This window comes from Cervus canadensis, chromosome 32 (assembly GCF_019320065.1).
Source record: "Cervus canadensis isolate Bull #8, Minnesota chromosome 32, ASM1932006v1, whole genome shotgun sequence".
Taxonomy (NCBI): domain Eukaryota; kingdom Metazoa; phylum Chordata; class Mammalia; order Artiodactyla; family Cervidae; genus Cervus; species Cervus canadensis.
In genome coordinates this window covers 12,945,066-12,959,231 of record NC_057417.1, presented here as the reverse complement: position 1 = coordinate 12,959,231, position 14,166 = coordinate 12,945,066, and the positions used below count along the sequence as shown (strand labels likewise).

The 14,166-nt window shown below is 44.2% G+C and overlaps 1 protein-coding gene across 5 annotated transcripts in view; it reads right to left on the bottom strand.

Annotated features, from left to right (window-relative positions):
- Window positions 1-7,635: 7,635 nt before the first annotated feature.
- TMC5 (transmembrane channel like 5) overlaps window positions 7,636-14,166 on the bottom strand; it is a 78,058-nt gene continuing 71,527 nt past the window's right edge. For all 5 annotated transcript variants that reach the window (XM_043455747.1, XM_043455750.1, XM_043455751.1 and 2 more), the window contains exons 20-22: window positions 10,089-10,193; window positions 8,855-8,897; window positions 7,636-8,097 (exon numbers count right to left, since the gene is read on the bottom strand). In XM_043455747.1, coding sequence (XP_043311682.1) covers window positions 8,051-8,097; window positions 8,855-8,897; window positions 10,089-10,193 — 195 coding nt within the window. In that variant the 3' untranslated portion in view covers window positions 7,636-8,050. The remainder of the gene's footprint in view (window positions 8,098-8,854; window positions 8,898-10,088; window positions 10,194-14,166) is intronic.

The window sequence follows — 14,166 nt, the reverse complement described above, 5'->3', positions numbered from 1 at the left end:
GTGAGAAGCAGGCTGATTATTGCTATAGTTGGTGTTGGCAGGAGGGCAGTGAATCACACTTGGGAAGTTTACAAATGAATTTTCTTGAATTTTAAAATAACAAAGATCCAATGACTGGAATATATCTAAGGTGCATGAGCTGCATGCCACGTTATGACTGGAGTGATAAGAGGCTGAATTTCCCCTTTGGCCTACCTGCAGAGACCACACAGCAACAGACAGGGAAGGAATTAGCTTGGGGCAGATCAGAGTTCACAGCATCCCTTCTGTGGGGCGAAGACCCTTCGAGAGCCAGTTTCCTGTCTTGACCTTTGTCCCAAATCCATATTGCATTTGACTCAACCAGGCCCAATTAAGGTGCTCTTGGGCCTTGAAGAATGGAGAATTCAGATGAAGAAAGAAGTTTGGAAGGCTTAGTAAAGGGGTTAACAACAGGATTTGGCATCAGGTAAAGTTAAATCTGAATTCCTGGTCAGTGGGTATATGACTTCTGCAAGTTATATAGCTAGTGTCTTAATTCATCTCTAAAATAGGGGCAGTATTTTGGGAGTAGGTATAATTAAAGAGTGCAGATAAAGTGCTGATGACTAGGATTTATTGACTTACCATCTACTAGACACTTTCAGATCCTTTCTGTGTGTCTACTAGAACACCATGAGGTCGGTAGCATTACAATCCCCTTTTGCAGTGAAGAAACCCAGAGAAGTTAAGTAACTTGCTTAAAGTCATGCAACAGTACTAGGAAAAGGATTCGGGCTCAGATTATATAATTCCAGAGCCCACACTCTAAACCCAGGCTTATCATCCTGTCTGGCCCTCAGCAAGAGCTCAATCATGAGAAACATTCCCAGCATTCCAGCAGTGCCTATCGCAATAGACAATAAAAGTTGAATGGTTTGTGGAATGTCCCAAGTGGAAACGTCCTTGAGGAAACTGGATACAGACCTAGAGTTAGGTAGAGATTTGGGAGTGATTCATCAGGGTCAGCAATGAGCCATCAAAATATAGCATTCTTTCCAAGAAAATCAACAGGGATAAAAATCACATCCTCTGCTGTTCATTGGACTGCCTTGGATCCTGGAGACAGATAACATAGAAGGGTTACTTCAAAAGACTTGAGAAACACTGCTTATTTCATTAAACTACTCATTTTCTTATTTGGAAATCAGTGTCTTCAGTCATCTTGACAAGAATTTCACAAAGTCATAAATACTCTTTATTAGACATGAATTTCTAAATAGCATTGTTTCCTAAAGTGGGACTAATGCTTCAATAGGACAATCAACCACAGCTTTGAGGACAAAGAAGGGTGGGAGTTAATGAAGTTTACTCAAGCTTTTAGCATAGAGTGATGAATTGTTGAGTCGCTAAGTTGTCAAGTCTGGTTCTTTTGCAACCCCATGGACTGTAGCCCTCCAGGCTCCTCTGTCCGTGGGCTGCCATGCCCCCCTCCAGGGGATCTTCCTGACCCACAGATCGAACCTGTATCTCCTGCATTGGCAGGTGGATTCTTTACCACTGACCCACTTGTGGGTCAAAGTTATTTGATTTCTTTGATCAAAAATACTGAAGATTAATGACCCCGTATGTTCCTTTATCTAACTTCATTCTCAAACGCTAACAGCAGGTACCAGGTGTTAAGAGGATGGTTATCCGCTGGGAAGAGGGTTCCCAAAGAATGCTGTCCTCTGAGACTGAAAAGGGTTTCTGGACCCAACTCCAATGTGTTATGTGTGTGGAGGGTTTCCCACATCAGCAACAATTTTCAGTCACAGGCAGAATCCTCCAGAATTCAACTCAGTTCTGACACAGTCTACCCAGAGACAGAATCAGATTCCACAGGTAAAGGGCTCAGTCCCAGAAGACCACCCTCCACTTCAGACACCAGTTGCAAGCATAGGTTGTTACCTGCACTTCTGACTGACTGGCTATAGTGAGGCCTTCCCAGGATCCCCTCCTTGGGTTTGATTAATTTGCTAGAATGGTTCACATGACAGGAAAACCTGCTTACTCATTAGATCACTGATTTATTATGGAAGGATATTAAAGGATACAGATGAAGAGCTACATCCAGCAAGGTCCTCCACAAAAGAGCTTCTGTCCTTGCAGAGCTTGGGGCCAGGCACAGGGGCACACAGAAGTGTTCTGTTTCCCTCACATGGAAGCTCTCCAAAAAGAAGGGCAAAAAGCTGTCCTTTTGGGTTTCTAAGACAAGCTCATTACATAGTTGCATGTGCACATGCTCAGTTGCCTTAATCGTTTTTGACTCTTTGCAACCCCATGGACTGTACCCACTAGGCTTCTCTGTCCATGGGATTCTCCAAACAAGCATACCGGAGTGGGTTGCTATGACCTTGTCCAGGGGATCTTCCCAGCCCAGGGTCAAACCCGCGTCTCCTGCACTGCAGGCGGATTCTTTACCACTGAGCCACCTGGGAAGCCCAATGTTTGACTAAATCACTGGCCAGTGCAACTGATTCAACCTCAAGCTCCTCTCCCCTCCCCAGAAATCAAGGGGGTCAGGAGTGAAAATTCCAACTCTCTAATCATGTGGTTGGCTCCATTGACAACTGACCCCTAACCTTAGGTGCTTTCCAAAAGTCACCTCATTCACAGAGCAAAAAGATATTTATTACTCAATGCTCAGGAGATTCCAAGAGTTTGAGGAAATTGAAGCCAGAAACTGTAGACAAAGGCCAAATGTTGTTCAGTCGCTAAGTCATGTCCGATTGTTGGTGACCCTGTGAACTGCAGCACACCAGGCTTCCCCGTCCTTCACTATCGCCCAGAGCTTGCTCAAACTCGTGTCCATTGAGTCAGTGATGCCATCCAACCATCTCATCCTCTGTCGTCCCCTTCTCCTCCTGCCCTCAATCTTTCCCAGCATCAGGGTCTTTTCCAATGAGTGAGCTCTTCCCTCATGACTCAGACGGTAAAGCGTCTGCCTACAATGCGGGAGACCCGGGTTTTCGATCCCTGGGTCAGGAAGATCCCCTGGAGAAGGAAATGGCAACCCACTCCAGTACTCTTGCCTGGAAAATCCCATGGACAGAGGAGTCTGGTAGGCTACAGTCCATAGGGTCGCAAAGAGTTGGACACGACTGAGTGACTTGTCAATGAGCTCTTCAAATAAGGTGACCAAAGTATTGGAGTTTCAGCTTCAGCATCTGTCCTTCCAATAAATATTTGGGGTTGATTTCCTTTAGGATTGACTGGTTTGATCTCCTTGCTGTCCAAGGGACTCTCAAAAGTCTTATCCAGCACCACAATTCAAAAGCTTTAATTCTTCAGTACTCAGCCTTCTTTATGGTCCAACTCATATCCAAACATGACTAGACTACTGGAAAAACCATAGCTTTGACTATATGGACATGAGACGAATTTTGGTCATCTGAATGACCAATATGTATACTTTGTCATTCAGATGACCAAAATTTGTATATATATTGATATATATTTATATACAATTTGATATATATTTATATATTTCTTATAAATCACAGTATCATGGAGACAGTTATTCAACATCACCATAAAGGGAAACTTGCTAGAAATGCAAATTCTTAGAGCCCATTCCAGAGGTAATGAATCTGAAACTCTGGGTCAGGCTCATGATCTCTGTTTTAACAAGCCCTCCAGTTGGTTCTGATCTTTGCTGAAGTCTGAGGACCACTGGGCCAAAGAAAACACAATGTGCTCAATTCTGCCAGTAACTTGCTATGAGACATCAGACAAATCACTGAACCTGTGTGTACCTAAGTTTCCATCTGTCAAACGGAGATGATAAAACTTGTACCAATTGTCTTATAGCAATAATGTTAAGAGATTTGAATGAGGAAAAAAATGTTGATGTGTTTTGAGAAATATGTTAACAGTATAATACTGTTGTTACAAAGATAAAAACGTTTTAAAATATGGAGGAGCCATAAAACCATACTGCTCAGGGCGTAGTCCTCAGACCCACAGTACTAGATAGAAATGCAGGCTCTTGGGCCTCATCCCTGAACTCACAGATTAGAATCTGATTTTCTTTTTTTTTGCCACACTGCGAGGCATGTGGGATCTTAGTTTTCCAAACAAGGATAGCACCTAGGGCCCTGCAGTGAGAGTGCCAAGGCCCGACTGAGTCCCTAGGGACCACCAGGGGCTTCCCTAGAACCTGCTGTATAACAAGGTCCCCGGGTGATTGAAATGGGGAAAGCACTAGGTGGATCGGAACACCACACAGGTGTGAGGTGTTACCTGCATCAGGCAGGCGCAGTCATGAGGGAAATAGAGGGCCCCCTCTGCTCCACACCGGAGCTCCCCCGAGTGGTCCGTCTCACCACTGATCAGACGTGTATGTGTGTTAGTTGCTCAGTCGTGTCCGACTCTTTGCGATCCCATGGACTGTAGCTCACCAGGCTCCTCTGTCCATGGGATTTTCCAGGCAAGAGTACTGGAGTGAGCTCCCATTTCCTACTCCAGGGGGTCTTCCTGACCCAGGGATCGAACCAGAATCTCCTGCATTGCAGACAGATTCTCTACCATCTGAGACACCAGGGAAGACCTGATCAGATACATAAATGCTATGAAAAAGTTCACACTGTGGGAATTCAAGGAGGTACCATTAAGTGCTGCCTATTGAGACAATTCCTATTTATGAGTTTAATTCTTACCACCTGTCCTCAATTCAAAGATTATAAAAACATGTCAGTCATGATTTTTTTAATCGGTATAATTGAACTTCACACAAAGTCATCTCATTGCCTTGTAAAAAATGAATTGGGTGATGCACTGTGGACATTTGAAGGATCAGAACCTGCAGAAATACAAGACAGACAATCTTTTCTGAATACTTAAAACCTCAGGGATTATCCAGCTTTCAGGTAACTCTTGGAAAGCATATGTTACTTTGATCATTTTGAGCTAATTAAGACAAGTTTTGAAAGAGGAAGATGGGCAATGTTCCCAGAAATATTTGATGCAATATTCTGAGTTCACTATTTAAATGTTTAATAGGTGTGCCTCGGGTGACTTCTATGGTCAATCAAGTTCAGAATGAACTATTCGAGATCCTAGCTCAGTTGTTCTCAGCCCTGGCTTCCCACTGACACCATATGGAGAGCTTTAAGTGGGAAATGGGGACGATCCCCTGGAGGAGGGCATGACAACCCTCTCCAGTACTCTTGCCTGGAGAATCCCATGGCAGAGGAGCCTGGCAGGCTATAGACCATAGGGTCACACAGAGTCAGATGTGACTGAGCGACTTAGCAGAGCACACACTGACGCCTGGCTGAGCTGGTCTAGCACAGGGCCTGGGCCCGGCTGTCGGAACAGCCAGCTCCCCGGGTGACCCTGAGCGCAGCCAGCATTGAGAGCCCAGCTGCCTGATGAGAATTCCTGCTTGGCCTAGGGGCGAGTTGCCCCATGAGGGCTGAACTGCGTTGATACAAAATTCACATGTGAAGCCCTAACCTCCAGTGCCTCAGAATGAACCGCATTGGGAGAGAAGTCCTTTAAACGTGTGAGTTAGTTAAAATGAAGCCATCAGGGTGGGTCCTCATCCCATCTGACTGGTGTCCTTATAAGAAAAGGAAATTGGGACCCAAAGGGACACCAGGATGTGTGTGTGCCCAGAGGTAAGACCATGTGAGGACAGAGCAAGGCGGCGGCCATCTACAGGCCGAGGAGAGAGGCCTCAGAGGGAAACCCAAACTGTGGACTCCTTGATCTTAGGCTTCCAGCCTCTGGAATTGTGGGAAAAATGAATGTGTGTTGTTGAAGCCTCCAGTCTGTGGTACAGGTTATGGCAGCCCTAGCAAACTAATGTATCCCCCATATGTATCTCGAGATCATGGGTGTGAGGATGTTGCACACTCAACTCTGTTATGCCCGATGTCCGAATCCCCCAGCGGGAAGAGAGAGAAGGCTTCCAAGATAATGCAACCCGCAAAAAAAGGGAAGTTTATTACTTTCTCGAGCCAGGGCTTTCTGCCACAAACATCACAGTGGTGCAGGGTCAGAAAGCGCCAAACTCAAGCTTGTTACACAAATTTATAAGATATGCAAAAGCGGTTAGTAGCTGGCTTAAGCGGATTGGTTACATGTTTGCAAAGCAATTCTATTGGTACAGACTTTCGCGGGCTTTTTTTCAAACCTGGGCGTTCGCGGGCTTTTCAGCTCTCCCTTTGTTCTTACTGGACGCATATTGATTGGCTGGCTCCAGGTTACCTGATGGGGGTAGGGAATCTTACCATTTCGGGGGAAGCTAAAACTTAGGTCCAGGCCGCCCGTCATGGTGTTAACCCTGGCAGCCTCACAAACTCCATGTGTGAGACCTGCACGCATCACTCCTGGGCTTGTACCTCCAGGAGAAGTGGGGCCACACTGAAGTGGAGACAAGAGGTGGGTGGAGAAGCAGTTCTGATACAAGCCCTGAGCATATGGGAAGTGAGCAAAAATGATGCTTCCGAGGGAGTTCACATTTCATTGTAGAAGCCAAAGAGGCACAAAATTAGGATAACACATAGAGGGAAAATCCCTTCAAATATCAATTCCACAGACTGCCTTCACTGACCCCACAGACAGGTTGTCTCCCATAATTCCCTGGGCTTCTCCTTCATGACACCTGCTATAATTATTGTTTAATTAACTTCCTGCCTAAAGTGATCTGCCAGACAATAAGCACGTGACGGGGGAGACTGTTCCTTGTGCAGCATCTTGTTCACCACCCCTTGGCACATCCTTGTGTAATGAATGAATGAACACTTTCAGCAACCACTAGCAAAGATGATACCAAAAGAGCTTAATTAAGCTGATGAATGACTTCATGAACAAATAAGTCAATGAAGTGAACCAATGATTGAGCACTCACTGGATGTTTTGTTTCAAATTCATCTTAAATGTTTTCTAAATTCAGTTCCAAATGGATTTCATGACAGAGATCACTCAGGAGGAGATCACTCCTCTGGAGTAATTTGGTAATTGCTCTTTTCTCCTGGACCCTTCAGTTTTAGGTAAAGTCACATGGCTTGTGAATCATTTGGCAAATATGCAAAATAACACTTCATATGTGTATGCATTCATTCAGTTCAAATCAGTCGTTCAGTCATGTCCAACTCTTTGCCACCCCATGGACTGCAGCACACCAGGCTTCCCTGTCCATCACCAACTCCCAGAGCTTGCTCAAACTCATGTCCATCAGGTCAGTGATGCCACCCAACCGTCTCATCCTCTGACATCCCCGTCTCCTCCTGCCTTCAATCTTTCCCAGCATCAGGGTCTTTTCCAATGAGTCAGTTCTTTGCATCAGGTTACCAAAGCTTTGGAGTTTCAGCTTCAGCATCAGTCCTTCCAATGAATATGCATTCATATGTTCAACACATATACATACACATATATATTCCACACATCACCACTGATTTCATTTGGTTCAACCTAAGACTCTGATGATCGTGTATAAAACCTCACAGGGGCAGAGTCCCAGTCCACACATCCCCACCCCAGTCCAATCTGAAAGACTCATGCACTCAATACGCAACAAAGTTCATAGATGAGACCTCTGGTTGTCTTTCACTTTGGGATAACATGGGGTTAATTTTAGTTCATGAAAAAAATGCAGGTTCCACAATTTAGAGGCTTCACATCCTTGACTGAGGATCACATTTTTATTCAGGCTGGACCCCTTGTCTTAGCACCAGTCTCCAAGCCAGGTCTGGGAGTACTGGGAGGGGAGATTTCTAAGGACCAATAATAATTCATTACACAGCTCTTAAAGATAAACTATAACTCTTCCCAGGTTTTTGTGAACTAGTTCATATACTACAACCGTCTTTATTGGAAAATCTCAAATATTCTGTCTGGAAAAATCAGCGATTCAGGTATAAAAAACCCAACAGGGAATGCCCAATTTTACTTCAGTATTTACATTGTAGTCAATTTCCACTTCTGGCTAAAGGTTTGAATTTCCCATCTGGGAAGCTCCTAAGGGCCCAGGTGGCATGGAGGAAGATGCTCCATCTTTATCTTCTTTCCTTCTTTGGTTGGCGTCTGGGTACCACGATAATTATCAGGCCTTTGGATTATCTTCTTGAAATGATCGCCTGAATCGCAGGTCTGGGTTTGAAACAAGAGAAGAGATGTTAGCACAGATGCATACTGGCCCATATCTCCACGGGAAAGACCAAAGTGGCTTTCAAGATCCCACAGCTTCTCAGGCTCTCCCTGCTTCCTCCTCCTAAGTTTCAACTTTCCCCCTTGAATTCCCACCGTTAGAGATATCAGAAATGCTATTCCAAAAAGATGAGTGGGTTTATTTGTTTATTTGTTTTGTTGGGTTCATTTCCTCCCCAATATTCATTCCCCTTCTGGCATCAGTCACAGGTTTTCTTTGGAAAACTACCTTTCTCCATTCTCTCAGTCCCTGTGGTCTCTATGTTGTACCACCTCTATCTAAAGATGAGGCCTGTGACTCAGATCTGGCCAATTAAGTCATCACAGTCTCTTGGTCACAGCAACTGATTGATGGATGAGTACATCACCCAATCAGATCAAATGAAACATAAAGAGAATTCTGGGTCTCTGAGAAGATACAAGAAGCGATTAAAGTTGTCTTGTAATTATCAAGAGATCATTTGAGAAAGGAGATAACACGGAGAAGAACTGAACAGAAAGAAACCAGGTCTTGTGACATCCTGTGAGTCTGTGCTTCTGGCTATGCCTAAGGCAAGAAGTATTCTCGAGTTTTTGCTGAAGCCAGTTTGGGCCAGTTCTTAGAACTGAATGACTGGATCTAGGAGCAGTTTTGACCCTCTGTCTTGGGATCTATCATCTGGATGAATCAGACCTTCTTCAATGCCAGTCGGGTACTCACCTTGAGCAGCATCATGTTGCCTGACATGCAGAGGGCCCCATGGCTAAAAAAGAAGGAAACAATAAATCTCATCACTAGAAAATTGTGTAGACTTCAGATCCTGTTGCATAGGTGATAAGACTTGCGAGCCCCACCATTTTAAAATTAAGAGGTGACAGATTAAGGTCAAGATTCAGTCACATAAATATCAAACATGTTCTGTTTTATTTTTTATGGACAGTGGTTCCATTCATTTAGTCTTTCATTTCACAGATATTTACTGAACATTTACAACCCACCAGGTAATATATTAGGGCCTGCAGCTGCAAAGTTACAGTCATGGTCCCTGCCTTGATAGGATTTTGAGCTGGGCCTCTAAGTCCCTTATCCTTATTGTGCTGATGGTATTAATTTGCACAGATAATAAACAACATAGCAGTCTCTTTGGACAAGATCATAACTTCTAAAAGTAGTAGCATTTGAATTAACATGGGTTTACTGTTTATCCACATTTTCTAGGATACCAGTGAAGTCAGTGCAGGCTTTGGTATTAGAACAGGGTTCTAGGGATCTCTCAAACCCTTTTGGTAAGAATAAAATTTGTGAAACCTTTTTAAGAGCATGATATGGCAATATCTGTTAACATTATGCATATGCCTGAGGCAGATAAAACACTCACATATAGTTTTTGAACTATAACAAAAATGTTTCATTACACATTCTATAGTATTAAAAAAAAAAACTGGGAACAACCCAAATGTCCAAGTATGTACAAACTGAAAGAATGTTTGAGATACAGTATTAGGCAGGGAGAGGGGAAGTTATGTGTAAAATATAGCCCATTTTGGTAATAAATAAATAAACAAGAATGTTAGTAGATGTATGGATGTGTGCAGATGCCTGGGGGAAAGATCTGGAAGAATATACACTGAAGCATTAACCTAGTGGGGTGAAATTTCAAGGCATTTTTCATCCCAGTGGGACACACTTCTGTATGTCGGGTAATGGAAAGATGTAGGCAAGCTCCAGGAGGGAAGGGCCTCACTGTGTTACCATGATATTACCATGATATCACATTACCTAGAACATGGCCAGGCATAGAATATGGTGAATGCATACTATATTTTAAAATAAAAAGAAAGAAATGTCAAAACACGGAAAGTGAAGGGCCCAGATGTGATTCTAGCTCCTGCTGCACTTTTCACAGGAGGGCACATCCGTGTCACAGGGATCCCAAGGCAGCCTGCAGCCTCACCTCCAAATCTCTTCTTTCCAGCGTAAATAAGGTGGGGTTTGCTCTCTTCTCCATACCTTGCAGTTTGATCAACTTATCTATCAGGAACATTTTGTCTTTGCCCTCCTGCCAAGAAGGAAAACAAAAACAAAAATACGGAGAATGAATGATGGTGTGGGGTTGAGAAGCAAATTGTGGAAAGGTTGATTTTTAGGCAGGTAGGGTCCTAGATGGACTTCCCTGGGAAGTCAGCTGGTAAAGAATCTGCCTGCAATGCAGGAGACCCCAGTTGGATTCCTGAGTTGGGAAGATTCCCTGGAGCAGGGATAGGCTGCCCACTCTAGTGTTCTTGGGCTTCCCTGGAGGCTCAGCTGGTAAAGAATCCACCTGCAATGCGGGAGACCTGGGTTCGATCCCTGGGTTGGGAAGATCCCCTGGAGGAGGACACGGCAACCCACTCCAGTATTCTTGACTGGAGAAGCCACGTGGACAGAGGAGCCTGGCGGGCTACAGGCCGTGGGGTACAGCACAGCCCAGGGTCCTGGACCCTGTGGAGGCTGGAGACTGCTGCCTCGTTTACTATTGATAAGAAAGAAGAAACATCTCACAGCAAAATCAAATTAACCCCCACAGCCTTCCTAAACGGTAATATCCTCCTCTAAAGCTTTTATCCTAGCAGGCTGAGTAGCAGCTTTCTCTAGTCTGCTGCGAGAAGCAACCTACACACCATTGTCAGAGGGCCCAGGACAAATGGTTTATAGCATCCCTCCTCGTGGCAAGCCCTTTGCCCTGGAGCACTCTCTGGGTGCCCAGCATTGCCTGGGTCTGCCCTGTCCTTCCACTGAGAATGTCAAAGCTTATAGCTCTGCATTGAAGAACACCAAATATATTTCATTTGTCAAAGCTATCTGTGTTAGGGCGTCCCTGGTGGCTCAGTGATAAAGAACCCACCTGCCAATGCAGGAGACGCAGGTTCGATCCTCGATCCGGGAATATCCCACATGCCACGGAGCAACTAAGCCCATGCACCACGACTATTGGGCCTGTGCTCCAGAGCCTGGTGAGAGAGTCAATTCCTAGGCAGGTTGATAAGAAGTCCAGCGGTCCCCAAGGAGAGAGGGGTCTGGAATTCTCAAGGAGGAATAAAGGACAAATGTTTTTTTTCCTCTACATTTCCTTAGGATTATATAACAATAATGTATCCTGCTTGAGGACAGTCTCTGCAAAAAACCTTCTGGCTAATCCTGTTTTCTTAAAATATCAGTTATGGGAGTGGGTCTAGTAAGGTCTTTACAACCTCCAGACATTCTTTTGATTCACTGTAATAAGTAATTAAAAAGTACACAACTCCATCGCTAACACTAGCGAGGGGGCACTCTTTCTGCCTCCTTCTGATGTCTACGTCAGAAGCTTTCTCTATCCCTTTTATACTTTAATAAAACTCTATCACACAAAAGCTCTGAGTGATCAAGCCTTGTCTCTGGCCCTGGATTGAATTCTCCTCCGGAGGCCAAGAATCCCAGAGTCTTTCATGGTTCAGCAACAGCCTTTCACTGGGAGTCACAAAAAGAGAACCCACCACAACGAGAAGCAAGAGGGTAGCCCCTGCTCGCTGCAACTAAAGAAAACCCCACACATCAATGAAGACCCGGCACAGCCAGAAATAAATATATAAATTTTTTTAAAAGTTATCTGTGTTAACGAAGTAGACCCTGACAAATAATTCCTGAATTGGGAAAGAGAACAAACGCATGGGGTATGCCTTCCCCAGGAGGGGGAATCACTTTCCTGTGAGTCTATTACAGATAAGAGAGTGCTGAGGTGGGCTAGCAAGCACCACTCATGGTCTGTCCAGTCTAGGTCAATCCCATTTTCCATGCCCTTGTTTCTTCCTAAACTTCCACCCACTAATTTTAGCATCCACCAGTGGATCTTGCTTGCAACAATTATTACTGCGGTATTTGGTTCATAATGACCTTCTATTTCCCTCATTCCTTCTACATTTAGTAATTGAAATTCTTCCGTAAGAAAGAGCGGTCCGTGGTAATTGGTACTTTTAACAAGTTCCCCAGCTGTCTTGGATGTGGCCAACTTGTTTGAAAATCTCTGGTCTGTAGCAACTGTTTTCATACTCTAGTATGAATTAGAATTACCCTGAGAGATTGCAAGGCTACAAACTCATAGGCTTTGCCCAACAGAATTTTGACTCAGGAGGCAAAGCTGCACTGTAGCTGTAGAGCATAAACTTTGGAGCTGCCTGATTCAAATCCCATTATTACTAGCCCTGTGACTTTGGGCAGGTTGTTTCACTCTATAAGCATCCATTTCCTTAATTTTAAAATAGAGGTTAAAGAAATCAATGTGCTATAGAGTGAGTAGTAAAAATTAAATAAGAATCTTTGCTCATCACTTAGCACAATGCCAGGCATCAATAAGTGCTCAACAAAATGTTATCTGTTGCCACTATTGCTTGGAGGAGGGAAGGGTAATAAGAATTTGCATTTTTAACAAGGGACCAGGGGTTTTTGACATAGAATATCATACTTTGAGAAGGACTGTTCCTGAGCCTATTCCCAGTCTCTTTGAGTTCTTTTAGAGACAGCATCCCAGTCTTTGTGGTGCATATTCCAGGCAAGACTCCCAAGCAGGCAGGTCTGCATGATGTTTATGGTGCCTTTCTGAAATGATGTCATCCCAGTAACTCCTGAGTTTACCTGACACTACTCTTACAACAGAAAGCTTTGACATCAAATCCCTCCCACGCTGAAATCTTCATAAGACTTGCCCCAAACATTCAGTGTTGCATCAGAAAACTATGGGTAATGCTTCTGGGGATAGGTGGGAAAAGGGCTTAGCTAACAAACCCATCAAAAATACTAAGAATCATGGCATCTGGTCCCATCACTTCATGGCAAATAGAAGGTGAAAAAGTGGAAACAGTGACAGATTACATTTTCTTGGGCTCCAAAATGACAGCAGATGTTGGCTGCAGCCATGAAATTAAAAGACGCTTGCTCCTTGGAAGGAAAACTATGACAAATCTAACGTGTGTGCGGGCTCAGTTGTGAGTGACTCTATGTGATCCTATGGACCATAGCCCACCAGGCTCCTCTGTCCATGGGATTCTCCAGGCAAGATCACTGGAGTGGGTTGCCATGCCCTCCTCCAGGGGATCTTCCTGACCCAGGGATCGAACCTTGATCTCTTATGTCTCTCCTGCATTGGCAGGAAGGTGCTTTACCACTAGAGCTACCTGGGAAGCCCCATGACAAACATAGACAGCATATTAAAAAGCAGAGACATCATTTTGCCAACAAAGGTCCATATAGTCAAAGCTATGGTTTTTCCAGTAGTCATGTATGGATGTGAGAGTTAGACCATGAAGAAGCTGAGCCCCTAAGAATTGATGCTTTCAAATTGCACTGCCGGAGAAGACTCTTGAGCGTTCCTTGGACCACAGGTCTTCTGGCAAACCAGCCAGTCCTAAAGGAAAATCAACCCTGAATATTCATTGGAAGGACTGATGCTGAAGTTTCAACTCCAATACTTTGGCCACCTGATATGAAGAGCCAACTCATTGGAAAAGACCCTGATGCTGGGAAAGGTTGAAGACAATAAAAGAAGAGAGCAGCAGAGGATGAGATGGTTAGATAGCATCAGTGAGTCAATAGACAAATCTGAGCAAACTTCAGGAGATATGAAAGACAGGGAAGCCTAGTATGCTGCAGTTCATGGGGTTGCAAGGAGTAGGACACAACTTAGCGACTGGCCAACATCAACAGCTAACCAATATTCTTTCTTTACAATACAAAATGTGCCAACTCAAGTGATCTGAAGCCTCAAAGATTCAAGCAGATAGACTCCTATAGTGTCCTGCTGCTTCCTCATATTTTCAGACATAAGTGCTCATGTCACAGTTATGTTGATATTTAGAAGAAAAGGGAACTAGCCCAGTAGCAATGACCATCTCTCTGTGTCCAGACTTTGATCTCTAAATACCATTTGATCAGGACTCCTTGAAGAAATGCCTAATTCCTATTCTGGGACAGGAAACAAACAAGATGAGACCAGACCATCTTATCTTTCCAGAGAACAAGGA